General features: G+C 35.7%; 1 protein-coding gene across 32 annotated transcripts in view; it reads left to right on the forward strand.

Annotated features, from left to right (window-relative positions):
• The window catches only part of CLASP1 (cytoplasmic linker associated protein 1), a 286,688-nt gene that overhangs the window by 194,171 nt on the left and 69,409 nt on the right, over positions 1–23,108 (forward strand). For 15 of the 32 annotated variants that reach the window (XM_045826128.1, XM_045826129.1, XM_045826140.1 and 12 more), the window contains 5 exons: positions 5,463–5,570; positions 13,756–13,859; positions 15,671–15,694; positions 16,908–17,152; positions 19,142–19,205. In XM_045826128.1, coding sequence (XP_045682084.1) covers positions 5,463–5,570; positions 13,756–13,859; positions 15,671–15,694; positions 16,908–17,152; positions 19,142–19,205 — 545 coding nt within the window. The remainder of the gene's footprint in view (positions 1–5,462; positions 5,571–13,755; positions 13,860–15,670; positions 15,695–16,907; positions 17,153–19,141; positions 19,206–23,108) is intronic. The other 17 variants (XM_045826134.1, XM_045826130.1, XM_045826144.1 and 14 more) reach the window with 3 other exon arrangements.

Consider the following 23,108-nt stretch of genomic DNA (forward strand, 5'->3'; position numbering starts at 1 on the left):
ATAGCACTAAGTAGCTATTAACCTATATACATTTTCAAAAGCAATTTATAGGGTCCACATTTATTTTAATTCTGATTTTCTCTAACCAGATTTGTGAAACTGACAGTCAAAGAATATGTGTATATACTTACTTTTGATATAGTGTTATTCAAACATAAAAACTATAAATAGATAAAAACTAAATATATGATATTTTTGTGTTTTGGTATTGAGTTTTATTGTAATAGTATGTAGAATTACTCTCAGTAGCTTAAAGACCTGTTAAGTTCTATTAAAATCTACTTTGTACACTACCTTTTAATATAAGAGGTAGAAGTCTTTTGTAGTATATTATGAAAAATCTGTTTATACTTTCTCTTATATTTTTACCTATTTCCTAAGAGTAAAAATCTATTAATATGAAATCAAGAGTACTATAATCTTACTGGCTTTTGTTTCTCATTTATTTGTTTATCTCCTCAACACCTGTTTCTTGAATGTTTACTGTGATGTGCTGTGTACTTTGTTAGACTTTAGGACTGAAGATAAATAAAGTAGATTGAGCTTCTGACTTCAAAGAGCTTGCAGTCTTAGAGGTGAAAATGTATAGAGTGTCACAAATACTATGACTTGGTGCTTTGGAACCCTTTTGCTGGATCCCAGTGAAGTGGGAGTCCCCAGAATACCACAGTACTTCGCATACCAGCTGCACAAAGGTGTCTGGCTTTCTTCTGAGTCACAGTTTTACTTGAAAGCAAGAATTGTCCTAGAAAAGGAGTGTTTTCGGGGCATTGTCTGCCCCAGTCCTCTCAGATTTCCTACTTAGAAGGGCTCCCTAGAATAGATTCTGTTTTGATGAAGTATAAGGTAGGATTAGGCAGGGTGGAACGGTGAGGAGAATATTGTTGCAGGGCAGAGAGAAGCATGTGCACAAGCAGTCAGCTAAGAGGGAGCATAGTGCATTCTGGGTACCACAAGTAATTCATTTGGCTACAGTAAAGGGAGTTTATTGGGTTTGGATGGGAGATGAAGGCAGAGGAGTTGGTAGGATCCAGCTCATGAAAGTGCTTGAAGGCTGCCCAAACCGTGAGAAGGCACAGGCAAAATATAAGAAGTAGAATGCATGGGATTTGGTTTGACTAACATTTCCAAAGCAAGTGAGAAATGTAACCAAGCAGTGGTTTTATTAATTCTAAATAATGACAACTTTTTGCTGGCATTATGTAGCCTGTCCCTGAACTGACAAGTTACTTAGATCCAGTAATAAGTCATATGGATGCAACCAGAGAAAATAGTGATAGTCAGAATATCTAAATTTCAGATTTGATACTGTAACATTATGAGTGTTTAGATCTGGGTATGTTTTGAAAACAGATTTTATTTCAGATCTGGGTGTGCAGTTTACACTGTCCTTTTTCCATAGTTAATTAAGTTCATAGAATGTCTCTTGGCAATCTAGATTTGGTTTCATACTTTTAAATTTTGGGAGAGGGGAATTTTACTTTTTATATTAATTAAAGATGCCATTTTTACCTTCAAATTGGAAAATAAATCAACTGTAGTTATCTAACATAATTCTAGCACCTGATATTCCATGGTTCTAACTATGAAGTTTGTATTATGGATAGTTGAAAATACCACATTTAATAAACTTTTAAAAGAGGTACTATGAAATAGCATCATCCATCAGTAAGAACTAAATACGAGTCTGTTCCATTCCAAAGAGTTCTTAATTTGAAACACTATTTTGAAGGAAGTTATTTCCTTCATGCTGATTATGGGGATTAGTTAGTTATATGTCAAGTTTTGAGGTAATACACATAATTCTGATTAAGGAATTTATCTTATTTAAATTTCTGCACATTGTGAGAATGTGCACACACACACACATAGATATAAAGATATATATATGATTAAAGTATGTCTTCCCACTTCTGCCTGTGTTAATCTTAAAGATTCCATTTTATAGAGTATCAGATACTAGCATTTTTAAGTAATAGATTATATACTCATATTACTGTGATCATTTAGTATATACTGGGTATATGCCTGTTATATCTAAATATTTGGTTCATTGCATAACAACTTTGAGTATAAATATTCAAAAACAGAGGGATCATCTTGTAAGAATATTTTATATAATTCCTAAACTAATTAATAGTTTTAACTGTGGCTAAACTAGGCTTAGAATTTGTGCTGAGAATTAATTTCAGTTATCTATAAAGTATGTTCGATTCAGTTACAATTTTTTGTTTGAAATAGTATTTCTTAAATCAATTTTCTTTCTCATCTGATAAAAATGATGCTACAGTCTTCTTTATTAGCATTTACTTTAGCAAAACAAGATATAATTCACGTAGAATAGAAAAATAAATAAAACCCTGCTACTCTATTTTTTCTTGACAATTTCAGTTTCATCAACCAAGCAGAATACACTATTTGTAAATTATTTTATTTCTGTGTTTATTTTTACAAATAACAAAATCACATAAATAGCTAATGTTTATAGCAATTATATTTTGGAAGTTTCCTTTTGTTTTTTCTTTTCCTACTCATCTGTTGAAAAATGATTAAAAAAGGTTTTGATTTTTTGCAACTTATATTTGTGCTTAGAATGTTTTCAGATTCTTTGGCTTAAAATAATTTTAAGAATTAAAAATTAATCATCAATTTTAGCAGTTAAATTAGACTACTATGTGGAACGCTAAAATATCATACTACTACCAAACCTAGAGAGATACTTTATGTCTTTAACTTCTGGTACTTTTCATTATTCTTCTCATACTTCTGTGTAAGTTCTGGTAGTATTCTTCCTTAAAAGGCAAAAAAGTCAGGTTTACCCTTAAAACACTGTGTGTCTCAAGAAATGAAAACCAATCAAATGGTTTTTCCAGGCATCCCAGCATTTCATGTAAGCACAAAACTTCAGAGCTACCTACAAATACTGCTTTTAGAAACTTCAAAGAGCAAGTATGTTTTTATCATTTGTTCTTCCTGTGTATGCCTTCTCCTCCATATTCTCACATAGAACGTTCACTTTTGGCACCCAATAAAGAGATAAGTTGATTTGGTATATTGTTTTTTTTTATTTTGACCACCTAAGTAATGATTTTTTAATATAGTTATTTTAAATCCTTCTTGTAGGTTGGTCTCTGGAAGTGAGTGGTATTTTAAGTGTTTTAAATTATCCATCATTTGAAATGTTGATATAACCACTGGATGTACTTTAATGAGGTTTGGGGGAACTATATGGGCAGATTTTTACAAGATTGTAAACAATTCTTTTTCCACAGGTTACTACTAGCCTTATGTTACAAGAGCCAGTCAGATCTTTTAGCAAATGAACTTTCTCTGGGTGAAATACTAGGAGGCTAAACCTCATTAAGAATTATGCAGTATTATTTCAGATCATATCTATTTATTCCTCTTCATACTCTTTACTGCCTTCACAAAGCTCAGAGAGAACAGAGATTTCCCATTGCTACAGCATGTATGCTATGAATTCAAGGAAGGGAATGGGAATTGGGTAAAATTTCAAAAGTAATTGGGCAAGAACTAGAAGAAAATACTCAACTAAGCATACATAGATGTTAAAAACTATAAGGACTGTTTTTATTACTTTTGATTATTTGTTTTGGAGTAGGCAATGGAATAGATAAGATTTTTATTTATGCCTTTCTTTAGGGAACTCAGAACTACTTAGTATATGTACCTTATCTCACAATATCTTCTCTCTTATGTGGTGTGACTTTTTTTTCCTAACCTTCTTAAGGGGAGGCTGAACCAGAGAGTTAGCGTGACACTGCAGAGGTCATTTCATAAAGTAGATGTGGTATTGATCCTCTAAGGATAAGCTATCTTGCTTTGTAGTTTTGTGCGACTTTTCTCATGTATTGGTGGGTTCAGTAGATACTCCCTAGTTTTTTAAGGGTTTAATTTGGCACCTGCTGCTTTTGCTCTCATTATAGAAGCTGTTTAGAATGTTATAAAAAATTGCTGATTAAATAGTCACTGCTACTTTGAGTAGAAACTCAGTGCTCCCATGTCATTATGGCAAAATGAAGGAGAATTTAGGAATTACTGAAGAATTCCAAATGCAGCTCTTGTTTTGACTGTTTCTCAGATTGCATTTCTGTGCTTGATCTTTCCTTGCTTGCCAGTGCAAACCTAAACCATTGAACACCACTGACATACCTTTAGGGTCTAACTCAACTCTAGCCCTGAGAAAGACCATAGTCAGAAGTTTGTTGGTTTTTGCTTTTGTATTTTTCTTTATCAGGGGGGTTTCATGATCCTGATTTGTAAGATGTTCTTGTTATGGTTTGGCCATACAATAAATACACCTTTGCTCTAAAATAATAGGCCATGCTCATTGACTCATTGATGGGAAAACAGCCCTGTCTTTACATCAGTGAATCAAGTTTTTTTCCCACATTTTTTGAAGAAGGCCTACCCAGTCCAGAATTAATAAATCTTCTCAAGATGGAAATAGGTATTGTCCCCATCACTTGTTATATTTATTGGTGGATACATGCATCAGTATGCCAAGTTGTTTCCTAGTATTTTCCCAGTACTATGTTTCTGTTTTCTCAAATTAAATGAAAAAACACAGTCTTTTCCTCAGCTTTTACAGCCAAGTTCTGTTAGAGCTTAGGCTATTAATGTGACCATGTTTTCAGTGTTTTGTAATGTAAGTATAATAGAATTACCCATAGATAATCATAATTGGCTGTTTTCATGTCAGTGGGGGGATTATCAGTGCACATACCATTGGACCAGTGCAAGGAAGATGAGTGAAAGTGCTTGAGTAGGGACCACAGGCAGATTTTTGGATTCCCATAGAAAAAGCAGGAATTAATGTTGTCCCAACTCTTTATATCTGTTGGTTTAGATAATGAATATTGTTGAAGCATCTATATACACTTACTCAAAGTATGCAGGTTCTCTATCTGTGCCAGTCCTTATGTCTTCTCTTTTTAAAGAGGGCCAGGCTGAGACATGAGCTCTCTTTTAATTAGGTAAGTTCGTGAATTTCGGTAACCAAGAACCTTTATTCTGTTTTTTAATCCAAATTAAATTATCTTTTTTAAGAACCCACTGCACATGAAAATGGCTTTTGTCTTTTATCTTCTTGTGGAGAAGTTTGCTAAAGCCATAAAAAGTGATCATTTCTAAAAGGCTTTTGAGCTTTTATTTTCTGATGCCAGTTTGCTCTTTGGAAGCTTTCTTTTCATTTCTTATATTTTTGTGTTATTTCTCCTTCATACCACAATTCACAGCTTTCTGGGGCATTGAGCATAGCTGAGTTTTTATCCAGACCTTCTCCTGTTGACACGTCAGTCAGTGAGACCATAGCAGGAATAGGTGCTCAGTCGTGGACAGTGTCATGATTACGTTAATGGAATGTGACTGACATTTTGTAAGTTTTTCTGTCTTCATTAAACTTGTTCACCTTCTCTGAAACCCCTCATGCTACACACTAGCACGGAGCAGCCGTATCCCTCGACCCAGCATGAGTCAGGGGTGCAGCCGCGATACCAGCCGTGAGAGCAGCCGAGATACAAGCCCTGCTCGGGGCTTCCCTCCACTGGGTGAGTACATGTAGGCACTGGCTCTCGGAGCAGAGTCCTTTCCCTGCTCCAAGCGCTTGTCCCAGACACTGCTAGGTGGAATGACCTGCTTTCCCTCCTCTATTGTCATTGTGATCCTTTCTTCTTTTTTTCCTCTTCATTAGTTACCCACTGCTGTTCCCCTCTGCATGCTTGAATTTTGGCAATTTCCAGTTTTTATATATCAGAGGAAAAAAGCATCACTTCACTCTGTGCTATTGTCATTTACTCTCACTTGCTGCCAGGCAAGCCCATCTGTGTGGTAATTTCTAACATAAGGTCAAGCTCAGCCCAAGTTTATTGCTGCTTAATGGTAGAGCTAACACAGAGTTTATCCTTACTCATTGAATTTCTACAATTTGTGTTTAATTTTACCAGAGCTTAGGCCATATGTGATTCAGTTCAACAAAGGAAGAAAAGTAAAATCATGATAATTATGTAGGCCATTAAATGTGCTTAGTTTTAGGGTGATGATATTAGTTTAAAAAGCAGCTTGAATAATTAGCTATGCTTATGTTAACTGAGTCATTTCAAAGCTTTCTTTAAAGCAATCTAAAAATAGCTCTTTCATAAATTGCTTAGGTATATAACACCATACAAAACTTCATGATGCTTATTGTTAATCAGATATGTTCATTCATCCTGATCTCAATAGGCTATTTAATGTGTGTGACCTCATACCATCCCAGGACAAAAAAAATCACAATATTTGGTTGCCATAAGGTGGTATAAGTACTCTACCTCAGATCACCAGCCAGGTGCCATTTGGGGCTGCTCATTCCCCGCCACTCCTTCAGCTTTTCTTATATCCAGAATTTGTATTTTAATAGTTTCTAGGATTTAGGGAAACAAGACAAAAAGAGAAACATGTGTCCATTATAGAATATTCTATTTACCTTTTTCATTTAGCTTTAATAGTTCAGCCTTTCTCTAATACAGACAAACTACTTTTTTACATAGTGCAAACTATGAATCCCCAAAGACATCTGTCGACACATAGTTTTACATAAAAGAAGTATTTTGTGCCCTGGCTGGTGTAGCTCAGTGGATTGGGTGCTGGCCTGCCAACCAAAGGGTCTCAAGTTTGATTCTGTCGGGGCACATGCCTGGATTTAGGCCCAGATCCCCAGTAGGGGGCGTGCAAGAGGCAACCATACATTTATGTTTCTTTCCTTTTCTTTCTCCCTCCCTCCCTCTCTAAAAATAAATAAATTAAATATTTTAAAAATATTTTGTATCTTCAGTAATGGTCATAGGTCTTTGGCAGATAAAATTCTGTGTAACTGTATATTTTCCTCTTGATAAGTAAGCATAGCAGGTAAAAATCATTTTACAATAATTAGGCCTAGTCCTGAAGTTGTATGGAACTGTAGAAGGCAGCAGTCTGTAATTTGTCATATAACTGGTCTTTAAAGTAGAAAAATGTCTAAACCATAAGGTCTTAGTAATTGTTTCTATTGCCTACTGATGTCATTTACTTCTTCCCAGTATCCTTTTTTCCAATCAGTATCAATAATCAAAGTCGAGATACACTTCTTTATGACACATTTTCTTTTCTGAAGTTCTGAGGAAGAGCAGGTAACAGATGAAAAAGCCCTGCTGGATGACTCACTTGACTTAGTGAGAAGATGCCTTCGTATGGAATTCTGCCTGATTAGTACAGGAACCTAAGTTGGGCAGTTTACCTGGTACACAGTTTATAGCTCTTTCACAGCAATCTGAAGCATTAGATCAGAATTCTCAACAAACAAGGGTGGCAGTGATGGTTTGTTTTTTGTTTTTTGTTTTCTGAACAAACTGGTGATTTTTCCTTTTAAATTAAGGCTCTATTTCTATGCATACTGCTCACTATTTGACCTTCCAGAAAACCTGTTATGTAAGTGAACAATGAGTCTGTTTATTGGCCACTTTGTCTCTTAGAGGCAATTCAGTCTTTGTTTATACATGTCCTGGGATGTTACTGTCCATAGAAGCAGCAGCCTTTGTAATTCAGTTTGTGGTTTGTGAACCAGCCAACCTGTGCTGCACTTTTGAGGTCCCATTTGAACCCAGAGGAGTTGAGTGATCTAGTCTTTTACTCACTTTCTTCGGTGAAGTGGTTCTGCTCTGTGTCTTGGTGACAACCCAGAATGCTGAAATGCATAATTGCTTCCACCAAGGCAGAAGATGTGGATGCAGCTAATTCCCCTTCCTAATGAACTCCAGCATCAGCACCTGTGTTTTGTTGTGGTCAGGGCAATAGTAACATCTTTTCCACTGAATTTTGATAACATGCCTTTTTTCTCCCTCCGTAAGTTAAATGTATTTGTGGAACTTTTGTTCTCCTTGTACCTGGCACCTGGCATCTGAGCAGTCGGTAGCCATAATCCCTTGTCCCTCCCGGACAGGTATTATCCCTCTGCCTCATTTGAAAACAGTTTTGATAGTTTAATGTCCTTCATTCGTTCCTCTGAAATGTATTAAGTGCTTTTTAGGAGGCCTCTCCAGGCCTAGGCAAATAGTGCTCAGTGAAATTGTGATTTCCAAGCTTGGGGTTAGGGCCTGGGAATTCATAGATAAGTCCCAGAAGGTTGTTGTTTCCAGGGGAATGCACTACGCCCTTCAAAGAATGTGAAACTTTCTCTTTTTTCCTAATTCATTTGAATAATCACTTCCCACCCCCTTTATAAAGTAGTGACTGTGTGTGTTAGGGCCCCTTTGTATCAGTTCCTATGAGCAACCTTCACTTTAAAAAAAAGGGGGCAGGGGTGAAAGTAATTATGTTTCAGTGAGTGTATATTGGCTTTAAGTGTTTTTATCACAGCATTGTTTTGGGCCATTTTAGTAGCGTGAATATATATTTTTATGGTTACAGTGACAAGTTTTAAGTGAAATTCAGGGCCCTAGCACTTGTAAATAAGGCTTTGATGTAAATGGGTTCACCTTCAATTTCATTGTTGGGTATTTACTGAGAATGTGACAAAGGACTCATTACATGACAGACAGATGTACTGTAGAATATTTGGTTGAAATAGAACCAAAGGAAACTTTATAATAAACCTTTAAATCAGGTATTCCTTAAAAGCTGTTTTTGGTTTAAATCATCTAGCGATACTGATGTGCTTGGATAATAAAATGACTATTTTGTTTCAGTCTTGCAAAATACTTTGTCAACTTCCTTATTTGAGAAAAGTGATTATTTTATAATACCTGTTTTAGAGATTGCTGATTTATTTTTGTGCTCTTGAAGAATTAAGAATTTTTAAATTTTCTTTTCTTTTTGCAGGCAGGTAACAATCTGTCCTTATTGACCAAGTAGACTTTGCTATTTAATACCACATATACCACAAATATGTGCATTCCATAAAGTGATATATCATAAATATATAAAATTATATTGAAGAGGTTTTGATATTTTATGACTGTGTGAATGTTAATGTATTCAGGATACTATAATGTAGCAGCATGTGTGAAAAGTACCAGTGCTTATTATACGTTGTTAAACCTGTGAATTTTCTATGGTGCAGTCATCATGTTCTTTTCAGATTAATGAATAAAAGCATATTATCTTCTTGTAGGTAAAGAAAAGCCATATATTATGTGGCACTCTGGTCAATAAACTTATGTTTTGAATCAAGTCTATATTACATAATTATTTCTAAACATTCCCTCCACATGAGGACAGTTTTAGCATATATTTCCTCAGATTGATGAGTTAGTATGCTTATTATGAGTACTTGCTAATAAAGCAATATTTAGTGTTTAAATGTAAGTTGGAATTTACTCTTACCTGTTACTACCACCACCAGCGTCACTACTATGACTGTTGACCACTGTTTATTCTGTGCCTGGCATTATGTTTTTGCTTTATGTATGATCTCGTTTAATTCTCTTAACACCCTAGAGGTAGGTACCATTATTAGCACCATTTTACGAGAGAGGAAACTGAGACACAGAATTACTTTGCTTGAGGTCTTACGGCTTGTGATCAAACCAGAATTTGCCCCCAGTTGTATTGCAGAGCCAGTGTTCATAATCATAGTACTGCAAATGCCTCTCCAAGGAAGGCCATTAAACTGGATACTACATTTTCAATAATTAAAAAGTAAATTCTGCCCTGGCCGGGTGGCTCAGTTGGTTAGAACATTGTCCTGATACACCAACGTTACTGGTTCAATCCCCAGTCAGGGCAGATATAAGAATCAACCAGTGAAAGCATAAATAAGTGGAAAACAAAAATCGATGTCTGTCTGTCTGTCTCTCTTCCTCTCTTTCTCCCTCCTCCCTCCCTCTGTCCCTCCCTCTCTCTCCCCCTCTCACCTCCTTCCTCCCTACCTCTGATATCAATAATTTTTTTTAAATTTAAGTAAATTCATTAATTAGGATATTTATGCAACAGAGCAACAAATATTTTGACTAAGGAAAGTGGAATTCCAGTTGCTAAGCCCTCTTCTTGCAATGTCATTCTGTTTTTGTACAAAATAACATTATGAACTTCTATGCTTTTGTTTTTGGTGCATGGTTGCATATGCATCACATACTGATGGAGACATCTTGTGGGCTGAGTTAATCCATTTCTACTGCTGTTCTACTCCAGGATTTCGATGGTACTCTGTGGCTCCTGATGTTCTTATGTTGCGTATTTTCATAATGGCTGATAGAGGCTTCATGGTGTGAATACCAACTGGAGTCTGAATTAGTTGATGCATAAGGACCACTTGAAAGAGTAACTTTGTGCCTGTGTGTTTAATAGCTGTGTGAGAGCCAGCAGGCTGCCATGGAATTTGAGGATTGGCACTCGCTATCCATTCATATCTAGCACCATTTCTTTTCATGAGGAAACATGGCCTGTTAGTAGCAGTCCCTGAATTTCCTTTGGACTGTGGCATTTTCTGTCTTGGGTACTTCTTTGTTAATTCTATGGGTGTTGCCATTCCTTTTACCTGCAGCCTCTCGACGTCATTCCAGGTCCACTAGTGCTCTCTCCACTGCTGAATCTGTTGGGCAGTCAGGTGAACAAGTGCTAACTGCATGACTTGGCTTCCTCATTATGTTCTAGTTTCATACTCATTTTAACATTCGTTTTCATCAGTGTTGGCTAGCACTCGGCATGTATGCATCTCATTTTCTCCTCAACATGCTTTTATTTTTTTAAGTTGTTGAATGTTTATGATTCTGTTCATAGGCTGTAGATGCCTTATAGCCTGTTTGACATTATTTCTCCAGTGTTTGTATTTATGTTAATAGCAAAAAAAAAAACAAGATGGGAAAGCAGCTTACCTTCCTTTTGCTCCCTTCCCCAGGAAAACAACCCAAACTCTAGGTATCAGAAGGACCCTTATAGGGAACAGAGTAAGAATATCATCCAACAGTATCTTTCACCTCCAAAGTCTTTGCTCTAAATAAAGTGGTGATTATTAATGTTAGTTATTAGTGTCAGATTATAATTATTTGGAGGTACTATTTAGTTATCAAATTATATCAAATATAATTTTAAATATATAACAATAAATGGATTGTCGAATATGATTCAGATATTATAGTCAGGCTAGTGGTAGCTTTTGCAGCCTTTGGAACCCAAGCTTTCCATCTCAGCCCTGCTTTGGCAATACTAGAATATCACTGGTCAGCCATTGGGCCAAAAGTAAGCATACAATGATATATAAGTTTTGCCAGATTTAACTGGCATCATTTTGTTATGCTAACAATCCCTAATGACTACAGTATTGAGTAAAGCACAGTCTATTAAATCACAGGTGAAAACTGTGACCAATTCACTGAGTTAGAGATTTCCTCCATTCTTCCTCTAAATGAAGCCAGCTATGCATTTTTTAAGTATGTGCTTTGATTAGCGCATTTCCCTGAAGGTTATGGGCCAGACTAAGGGTACAGTAATATGCATCCATCTCTTGGAAAATGGAGCTTCACAATAGTATCTGAGCAGTGAGAATGTAGAACAGATTTTGCTGTGGTTAAAATAAAAGACATAATTTTGCTTAGACCCAGACAAACATTTCCCCTTAAGATTTGGAATTCAGATTATTTATGATATATATAGAATGATCTGCATGCAATCAGTTTATGAAAAAGCTATATACATCTGGGAAGCACAGAATGATTGCATTGTTTTTAGAGTTTTAATTTTGTATCTGGAAAAATTAGTATTATCCCTAGAGCAAGAGTCGCTGGCATGAGATCTATTTTTTTTTTTAATTTTTACAGACTTTTAAGTTCATGCTGGGTAATTTTTAAATGATTTTTAACTGAATTACTTTCATTCTGTTACTCATAAGACCCTTATTATCTACCCTTTTTTAATGGAAAGAAAAGATGAACAAAGATCATTTATGAAACAATGTTCACGGTCTCAAATTTATACTTTTCATATTTCAACTGATAATTTATATAGACATATAGATACAACTGTTCTGTGGTTTCTCTTTAGTTTATATGGCACATTAAATTGCCTTAAATGGCTAAGATGACATACAATGTGATCGGCAAGTACATTAAAAAAGGGGATAGTATAACATAAAATTTTTATTTCTTTATAAAAATTCATGACTGTATAACTTTCTTTAGCAGTGTTTGCATTATTTTCCTTTCTGTGGCAATGGAAGATGTAATGTTTTGAAACTGACTTTTAAGAAAGCTAAATAACACTTCAGTTTTGAAATTCACCAGTTTTGTAGGTGATATTTTGTTACACATCTAAAATCTTATATATATCATTTTATAGGAAAAACTAATTCATGTAAAACAAATACTAGTTTTCCTTTTATTCTAAATGCTTCATTTGGCTAATAACAGACATTTTCCTTGTCCAATGTCTAACTTGTTAATAAAAAGCATATTTTACCTTAACACTTTTCCAAATGTTTTTATATCTTAGCATTTTAAATAAGAAACTTTTACCAGAGATAGTATTAAACTTGTAAATTATACTTGTGAAGTGTAAATTGTACTTGTGAAGTATAATTTACACTGACTTTCTCCTATTATAGTTCAAGTCTCAGTACTTCTTAAGGAAGGCTAGTCAACTGATTTAAAGGGACTTTTAAAAGTTAGTTTTTCATTGTCCATGATTATTAGCAATCTTAGAATAGTTGTTTGAACTGTAAAGTTTGTTTTAAATCCTTTGGATTCTATTCATTTTTTCTACATGTGTAAAGACTATATCACTTAAAAATTCTTGAGGGACTTAGGAAAAATGTATACAATATCATCTGAATTATTAATATTTTGTAGTTAAGATGCTAGCTTTTGTGGTGATTATTAAAGAATTTTAATAAATTGATTTTTAAATGACCTTTGGTAACACAGGAATTAAGATGAACATATGCCTAAAATTAATTGAACTTAATAATAGTTAATCAGGAGTGACACTAATGAAAATTTGCACAGAAATCAATTTAATACATTTGTTTCAAAATTTAACTTTATTGCATATTGCATTAGAACTCATTTGTTAAACCTCTAGGCTTTCTAATTAGTTTCACCAGACCTTAGGACCAGTTTCCTTTAGGGCAGTGATTTCAAACCTTTTTATCTCATGGCACACATAAACTAATTACTAAAATTGTGCAGCCCACCAAAATATATATTTTTTGCAGATCTGACAAGAAAAAATAGGTATAATTTTGATTCATTCACACCAAATGGCTATTGTCATGTTGGTGGTTTGTTGTTGTTGTTGTTGTTGTTGTTGTTGTTGTTTTAATTTGACAGTCAAAGGGAAAAGGAGGTCAGTGCTCTTGACTAAATAGTCAGGTATTACACATTTTAAAAAAATTCTTGCAGCACACCAGTGTGCCTCTTGCAGCATACTGGTTGAAAGTCACTGCTCTAGAGGGAGTGCTAAATAGATTAAAAGACTCAACTTCTACCTCAACTCCTTTCTATAAGTTACTCTCTCTCCCATGTCTCAACACTTTTCAAAGGTAAAGTGTCGTTAAAGAATCATTTCAATTGTCAGGATGTTTCATAGCACAATGGTATTAAGTGTGAACAACCTATTCTTTGCCACTGGTAAACACAGGTAGTTAAAACTATAAGTCAAATGTAGTTAAAATTGGCTAGAAATTTTTCAATGCCTCTGTTTGTAGGTGGGAAGAGATGGGAACCTTTGCAAAGGATCGAGAAAATGTGAATTGAAGTGACATAGATTTTGCTTTTGTTTTTTAAATAGACCGGTTTGGGTTTGGCCAGGCAGGAAGAATACCTGGTTCTGTGAATGCCATGCGTGTTTTAAGCACAAGTACAGACCTGGAAGCTGCTGTTGCTGATGCTTTGGTAAGAGTCACAGTGTGTGTAGAGTCTCTTTGAGTTACTTATCCTCATTGTTTTCTGTCTTAACAGAAAATTGCCTCCAAATCAGGTTACTGAATCATCTTTGATACCCTTTAAAATTGTGTAAATATAGGGTAAATTTATATTTCCGTTTTTTCTTAAACTTTTACCTCTGCACATAAGTGAAAATTGGCCTTACAAAAATTATTAGCATCATGTATTTCTTCAGTACTGCTCAGTATCAAGGAAGTTTTGATGACATTAGGTTTATCTGTTGCCGTTGAGTGTCTCTTCTTTTCCTTTTTTTTTCCAGCATCATCTTTTTCTCATTCTGTTTCTTCTGTTGCTTTATAAGCTTTGATGGCATAACCTAAACAAATCATTAGAATAGATATTAGACTTTGTGGTTTGAAAATCTGCATTTATTCCATTACCTCACTAGTCGTTCCATATGTTTTATTTTTTATTGAGTTCGTAAGTCATTATTTAAGGAAAGTTTTCCCAAATTTAAGATTAACTCCTTGAGGATATGAAGCACTGGTGGAATGATTTTGCATCATTATAATGTAATATCTAAAAAAACAATATAAAGTGATTAGAGGTCCTTACTTTATTGTTATACCAAAGAATTCGTTAGTTGAATCTGCTTGTGGTCAAATTGCATTTTAAAGATATATTTCAGCTTATAGAGAAGCACAGCCTCTTGCATATTTTGATTTGTCCGCTCATTTAAACTTGGTATTCTTTACAACCACTATCTGGCTGTGCTTGTGCTGTTTGAAGATTTCTTCTCTTCTGAGGAAATAGCCTACTTTCAGACCCTGAAGTTTGAAATTTGGCCATGTGTTGTGTGATCAAAATTCACATCTGTGGCTACAGTGATTCTGACTTTTGCTTTTTCCTGTCTCTCCCTTGTTTGTTCTCGCTCAGTCAGATTCTTTGACAAGCGGCTGTGAGCAAGCAGTTTCTGCTCTCATGATGTGGGGAAGCCCTATAAGCAAGGGCTGCCTGGACAGCTCTGTTCATTAGCCTTACATGTAGGAGGGCCTTTGTTCTGGCAGATACAGGAGTTGAGGATAATTGCTCTAGCCATGGCTTTAACTTCAGAGTCATAAGCTGGAACAGAATTCTGTGAAGCTCTTTTTCCTTCTAAGTTGCAGGTTTAGATTCTGTCTCTTATTTATTCAGAGACTCCAGGAAGTGGAAGTCAGAGGGGTGGGAAATGATGGATGGGCTAATCCTTAGTTAAATGGGACTTCTGGTTAAGACTGGGGTCAGGGAGAGGAAGTTCTATAAAGAACGACATGAGGGACTGTGTACAAAGTTCTAGGAGGCACAGTAGGTCTTAAGAGTCTGAGCCTTGGCTTTACTTGACTTGGCTTTTTCTCTGAGCTCTAGCTCCACTTACACTCGTGTTCCCCTTATTATTTTTTGTTTAAATTGTTTGGTTTCTCTGGTTGCAGAAGAGGAAGCGCAAACTGGTACACAATTCTGAGACAGAATGTATTGTAGTGAAAAACCACAGAATTAATGGTAATTTTAGAGCTGTCCCTCAGTGGTTATGGGGAGAGTTTTAGCATAGAATTATAGCAAGAACTGGAAGTTCTTATAAGTATAGAAGGGTGAGGAAATGCCATTGTGAAAACATTCTTTGTTATTATTCACTTGATAATGAATCGCTTGCTAACCATGTATTTTTGGTTTGCTACAATATGTTTTGCTATACACTTTTGTTGCAAGAACAATCCCCTCATATGCTTCTGACATAATTCTCTATGCTTTTTCCCCATCCTTCAATATTTCCCTGCCTACAGCTGTTAGGAGACTCCAGGAGCAAGGTACCAGTGCTTTAACTTTTGTTTTATAACTTTATTTTTTCTGTTGCAAGTATTTCTTTAGGAGCTAGTGAAAACAACAAAAACTGTAGTACAATTATAAAAATTCTGGTCTGAATTATGATATTGTTGAATCTGGTGGAGCTTTTATTAGTGATGGAGTCAGGTACCTCTCATTTGTTTTAGTATTTATTTTGAATATTAAGCTCTGTGCCTTCTCCCAATAGTCTTTCATTTTATTTATTAACCCCATTTGTGTCTATTCTCATGTTGTTATTTCATGACTGGATATATATTCAACATTTTTCTTATTTTAGGAACCTAGTTTATGTATAAGTAAAGTGATCATACTTTGGAGAATGAAAAGGGGGTGCTATTAATAACCCTGCTGAGACAGTAGGTATAAGGTAGAACTGTTCTGAGAAATTTGGGATGTAAGTAAAAGCCACATTAATTAGAAAATTATATTTCTACAGCTTCAGCCAATAACAAATAGCTATGGCTTAAGCTATATTATTTATGGGTTTAACTTATATTCAGGGTAAGAGAAATTGTAGTCTACAGGAAGCCTATTTGTGTTGTAAAACTTTAAGTCCTTAATAAAAGTGGCTAAGATAATTTAGGAATCCTTATACATAAGATAAATACTCTGCTGACATTTTCAGTTTCAGACTTTCAGAAGTGTGAACATTCAGATAAATTTACCCATAGAACATGCTCAAGATATATTACTTTTGCATGAGAAGGGTGTGTGGATGCACACACTTGCACTGTGTCAGCTGCTGAGCCAGGTTATTTAACGTGTAATTCCATTTAACCTTCACAACCAGCCTATGCAGGGTGTAACAGTTATCTCAGAGATGGGGAAACAAAGTAGAAAAGTCAGGAAGTTTTCTGAAGTGACACAGCCCGTCAGTGGTGGCAGGATTACAACCCAAGTCTGTCTTACTGAAGTCTACACAGTGTGCTAGAGACCATATTCTTTTCTCTATGCTACAAGTTGCTCTGCTTATTACTTATTGTATCTACTGGAAGTCTGCATTTATGTTTTTATTCCCTAATCTGTAAACACAGGGCAGATGTGCATCTGCGTATTGTATGTGTGTCTTTTTACATTTAACTCTCTGTTTTTGTTGGTTTTGTTTGGTATGACTCATGGTCATTTCATCTTTCCATTTCTTCCTCAATCACCCCCATCACTTGTTGGATCTGGCAGAAGAAGCCTGTGAGGAGGAGATATGAACCGTATGGGATGTATTCTGATGATGATGCCAATAGTGATGCCTCAAGTGTTTGCTCTGAGCGCTCATATGGTTCCAGGAACGGTGGCATTCCCCATTATCTACGGCAGACTGAGGATGTAGCAGAAGTTCTCAACCACTGTGCTAGTTCAAACTGGTCAGAAAGGAAAGAAGGGCTTCTAGGCCTGCAGAACTTACTGAAGAGCCAAAGGACACTGAGGTAAGGATAAAGACCGAGGTTGTGAGCTAAGTTTGAGACCCATACTACACTTGTGGCAGGGGTTGGGGGAGAGGGGCAGGGTGAGTGGATTCCCTGCTGTTTATGGAGTCCTTACAGAGTTTCAGCACTCAAGGTGCTAAAATGACTAAGACCTAGTCTTTGCCTTCCGAAGACTTTGAAATAGCTGGCAAATACTCTGTAATCTATTAGATTTATAACAGCATTTGGTTTTCTTACAGTTCACATTTGTCTAGTGGCTATTATTTGAGAAATCTTGGCATAGGTTGCAATTTAGGTGAAAAATAAAACTCTGGAAGCTGTCACTCTTAGTTGATGGGAAAAGAAAATGAAACTGCAGGTCGGTACAGCTCATTTCACCTTAGGGTGTGGATAAGACGATAGCAGGCTTAATCTAAAATTTTTACACATATACATGTGTAGCTTAAATATGCATGGTTAAGAGATACTAAAATGGAGTACTAATAAAAACAGTATTTACCCCTAGTATTGATTATTTTTGCATTTTTTTCTGTATACTTCTGTATTTCATAAATTTTCTAACATGAACTTGTATTACATACATACCAGAAAGTATGTTTTTATACCATATTTCATCAAATCTAAGGCACCATTGACACCATTATTTTATATCCCCCTAAGAAGAAATGTTGCTTATTAAACTTGACATTACTAATATATCATTGATTATAAGATAACTCACAATTACAGAGATGTTAAAATGTTATAAAGTGGGCAGCTAAAATCCATGACTCACAGTATATTATATTCTTCAGATAATTTTTAAAGATAAGTTATGACACCGCTAAGTTCCAGATCAGCAGTCCCTAGCCTTTTTGGCGCCAGGTTCTGGTTTCTTGGAAGACAGTTTTCCCACAGTCCCTGGGAATTGGTGTGGGGGTGGGGGGTGGTGTGTGTTTTAGGGTGATTCAAGGGAATTACATTCAAGCCCACCTCCTGCAGTGCTGCCTGGTTCCTAACAGGCTCAGTCTGTGGCCCAGAGGTTGGGGACCCCTGTTCTAAATGGGTTCTATAAAGCTAAGTGGGCACTGACAGATGATCACTATGCAGTGTGGTTACCAAGTCAGTCTCACTCTACGCTACTGATTCCTACTTCTTGATTCCACCTCCCCAGCTCAATCCCATTCCGTTCATTGAAGATGTCTTGAGAAGGTTTGTGAAATGTAGGTAGCTTCTGATTTGTAGTGATCTATCTAAAATCAAAATGAATATGATTTGTTCGTGATTATTTCTTCATGATCAAAATCTTGAGAATCAGTTTCATTCTGGTGGTCCCAGTTTTTTGAATCCTAGGGTTTACCAAGTACCCTTTGAATAAACTGTAGAAATCTATTGGTCTAATCTAGATTGCATTGCGCGTATGAGGGAGAATTACGCAGGCATGATTTAGGGAGAGGTGGCACTTCTAATCAAGCCTTGAAGTGAAAGTGAGACTCACTAGTACAGTTAAGAATAAGAAAAGGCAAAGGAGCCCTAAAGTGAAATGAGTGTGTTTTTCTGAGGCACAGTTGTAGGTAGGATGTGTTATCTTCTTTATCCTGACAGCAGCCAGGTAGCTCTTATATGTGACTGATAATGGATATAAAAACATCAGAATACTTTCTCTGTAGCAGAACTGAGATTAAATTTAAAGTCTGTCTGACTTCTAAATACATGCTTTTCCTTATTTATCTCATGGCATTGCCACTTCCACATACATGAACTTAGGCACTCTCTAAGATTTACTTTCCTCATTTTAAGTAAGAGCCAAAACTATTACAATTTTATATTCCTGTTTAATTTAAGTGTTAGTTAAATAATAGAAAGTTCTTTGTGTGAAAAAACCTTGTTATATAAAAATTATATAAAGCTTATGTAGTTGATTGAAATAAAAAGGATTTTTAAAAGCAAAGCTGTAATTAATTTCAGTGTTGACTTATTAAAGTACATTTATTTCCTTTTTTTTTTTAGTCGAGTAGAATTGAAAAGATTGTGTGAAATCTTCACACGAATGTTTGCTGACCCACATAGTAAGGTAATTCTGGAAACAGTACATTATTTACATTCCTCTCTGCATGTCTGTGTGAGCTCAATAATATACTATGGAAGAATGAGAGATAATTTCCTATTGTGCACGTAAAACCTCACAGATTTAACACTAATTTCAGCAGTAGTTTATGTTACATTTTTAAAAAATGGAATTCTTGGGAACTTCAAATGTCCGTGAAACTTTAAGTTATAAATTGCATTTCAAGTAAGAGTCACCATGGAGAGAATCAGTTGTTGTCTTTCAGCAAATATCTTTGGGTAGCTCCTATTAGCCAAACAGTAGGCTATGTGCTGGAATGCAACATTGTATTATAATATAGTGCCTTTTTAAAAAAAATTACAGTAGTAAAGAAAATAATCAGGTATATAATTTTTTTTTCAACATCCTGGGTAGAATTTTTCTATGTAAGACAAGATAGAAAAATGAAAGCATCTATGAAACAGACTTATTAGAGAACCAGGTTAAGTTATTTCTCCAAATAGAGTTTTGCTGGCCCTAAGACTTAGCTATTGCTTCCACCTCCTGGGGGTCCAGGAGGGACACTGAACCTTAGGACTGCCTTTCTGACAAGGGCATCCCTGCTAAAGGAGAATACCCATGAGTAACGGGACAGGGCTCTTTCCATGAGTGGTGCTGAGAGATGGACCTTTTACAAAAGTTTACTTGGAGTCTAGATTTTAACTAATTAGCATTGTTTGGGAAAAAGCCTTTAGAGGCTGTTAGATGCTTTTAGAGAAAGAAAATGGATGATATTAGGAAAGTTAAAGGGTGGATAAAGGACAGAAACTAAATTGTAAAAATTGAGAAAACCTAGTCACCATTAGCAAATCTTAGCTGCTTGATATGCAGGATTTAACTATCTTATACTTTAGTTTTCCTAGTAAAAATGATCTGTTGTAAATTTTTCTGGAAGAGTGAAACCTGTGATGGCCAGAAAGTCCAGCCTGTTTCTGTGATATCCCTTCTTTTCCTAGCCTTTCTTCCTCATAGGAATTGTCCTTTAAGTGTCAAACGTCTGTCTATCCAGTCTTTCAGCCTTTATTGAGTACCTGTTCCAGGTGAGGGATCCAGAAAGCGACATATGACTTCTGCCTTTTGAGATGCTCACAGGAGGCATAGGAGAAAGGATGTAGCAGTTCTCCCCTTTTTTTGGACAGGGTTTCTCCTCAAATCAGTCTTGAAGCATATCTTAAGATTCCTGTTGTGACCCTGACCCTCACAGCAAGATTAACATTAACAATATTAATAAGATCCAAGAAACATTGAGTTTAAGGGCCAAATAGATAACCAAAGATATAATTATGAAGATTTTTCTCTAAAATAGTGATAAAAGCACTAAGATTTTAAATCATAAGTATAAGATTCATAGGATTCATAGTATAAAGGATTAGATGGTTTTGGACATTGATGAAATTTCTGTTACCTGTCATCTCTAGATTGCTGATTCAGAACCAGAATGTGAGGATAAAGAAGGAAATTTCTTTCCATCAGAAGGCTGTTGTACAGTGAGTTTGGAGGTCTCAGTTTAGTCATTATTATTAGCTACCTTTGGCTCATTGACTTTTTTCTGAGCTATCTGACAGGCGACGCCTGGTGGTTTATAGTTGTTGTGCTACTTGGTTATACGGTGGCTGGTTGTCCCAGTAGAGCAATACTCATTAATTAAGTAGATGAGGCATGGTGCTACCTACTTCTCTGAAATTGGTTCAGGGATATTCCACCATGATTCTGTCTCATCTTAGCAATAATGAGCACACAGCAGCATGACAATTTGTGAGCTGTCAGTACCTTTTATTCTAAGCCATAATCTTTTATAAAGTTTTTTATGGCTTTTGAAATATCTTTTTACATGTTAGTTGAAATATCTAAACTGGTGTGCATTAAAATAGATGACTAGAATGAAAAGAAAAATATAAATAAGTCTTTTCCTCTCATCCTATAATAGTATTTTTATAGGTATCACATGATAATCTTTATTTTAAAACTTTTTAAAAATTACACTTGACATGCAATATTAGTTTTAGTTGTACAATATAGTGATTAGACACATATAACTTACAAAATGATCACCCCACTAAGTCTAGTACCCACCTGATACTATACATAGTTATTACAATATTATTGACTATATTCTCTATGATTTACTTTACATCCCATGACTGTTTCTGTAACTGGCAATTTGTATATTTTAATCCCTTTGTCTTTTTTACTCATTTCCCCAACTGTCCCCCTCACTCATCCCCCACCTGGCCTGCAACCCAGGCGTGTGCCCTGACTGGGAATCAAACCGGCGACCCTTTGGTTTGCAGGCTGGAGCTCAGTCCACTGAGCCACACCAGCCAAGGCTGTTTCTTACATATTATGAATATTAATCCCTTGTCTGGCATGTCATTGGCGAATAGCTTCATCTATCCAGTAGGTTGTCTTTTGTTTTGTTTGTGGTTCCTTCTCTGTACAGAAACTTTTAAGTTTGCTGTAGTCCCATTTGTTTATTTTTTGTTTTCTCACTCTTGCCCAAAGAGATATATCCAAAAAAACGTAACGAAGAAGAGTGTCAAGAGTATAGTGCCTTGAGTTTTATAGTTTTGAGTCTTACATTTAAGTCTTTAAATCATTTCCAGTTTATTCTTTTATATAGTGTAAGAAAATTTGTCTAGTTTCAGGTATATAGATTGTTTACTTGAGATTTTATTGAGACCTGTTTTATGGCCTAACATATCAGCTATGTTAGGAAATGTCCCATGTGCACTTGAAAAAAATGTATATTCTGCTGCTTTTGGGTGAAATGTCCTAAAAATAACAATTATAAGATGATCCAGTTGAACCTGTCATTTAAGGCCACTGTTTCCTTGTTGATTTTCCCTCTGGATGACCTATCCATTGAAGCCAGTGGGGTCTTAAAGTCCCTGGCTATAAGTATATTACTGTAGATCTCTCCCTTTATGTCTATCAGTGTTTGCTTTACATATTTAGGTGCTCCTACATTGGGTATATAAATATTTAAAAGAGTCATATCCTGTTGTTGGATTAATTTCCTTATGATTATGATGTCCTTCTTTGTCTCTTGTTATAGCCTTTGTTTGAAAGTCTATTTTGGATATAATCTTTTTTCATCCCTTCACTTACAGTCTCTGTCTTTTGATCTGAAGTGGGTTTCTTGTATGCAGTATCTATGTGTGGGTCTTGTTTTCTTATCCCTTTACACACCCTGTGTCTTTTGATTAGAGCACAGGTGGCAAACACAAGGCCCATGGGCCGAATCCAGCCCTCTACCTTGTTTTATCCAGCCCCACACCTTGTTTCTACCCAGCAGTAGCAATGAGCTCCTTGCCCCTAGTTAAGGAATAGTTACATTTACAGAGTCATAAATTACATTCGACCCTTTGATAGCAACCGTGAGGCTGATGTGGCCCTCAGTGAAAATGAGTTTGACGCCCCTGGATTTAGAGCATTTAGTCCATTTATATTTAAATTAATTACTGACATTTATTTTTTTTAAAGATTTTATTTATTTATTTTTAGAAAGGGAAGGGAAAGAGAAAGAGAGAGAGAGAGGAACATCAATGTGTGGTTGCTGGGGGCGGTGGCCTGCAACCCAGGCATGTGCCCTGACTGGGAATCGAACCCGCAAAGCTTTGGTTCGCAGCCAAGCTCAATCCACTGAGCTATGCCAGCCAGGGCTTAATTACTGACATTTAAAATTAAGGATGCAGTTATTGCCAATTTATTGTTTTATGATTGTTTTTGTAGTTCTCTGTTACTGCCTTACTATCTTACTCTCTTCGCTTATGTGTTACTGACTTTCTGTAGTACTGTATTTAGATACAGTACTTCCTTTCTGTTTGGTTTTTCTCTTTATTTCTTGTATATCTGTAGATTTTTGGTTTG

Source organism: Phyllostomus hastatus, unplaced genomic scaffold, assembly GCF_019186645.2.
Source record: "Phyllostomus hastatus isolate PE091 unplaced genomic scaffold, TTU_PhHast_1.1 phas_scaffold_60, whole genome shotgun sequence".
Classification (NCBI taxonomy): Eukaryota; Metazoa; Chordata; class Mammalia; order Chiroptera; family Phyllostomidae; genus Phyllostomus; species Phyllostomus hastatus.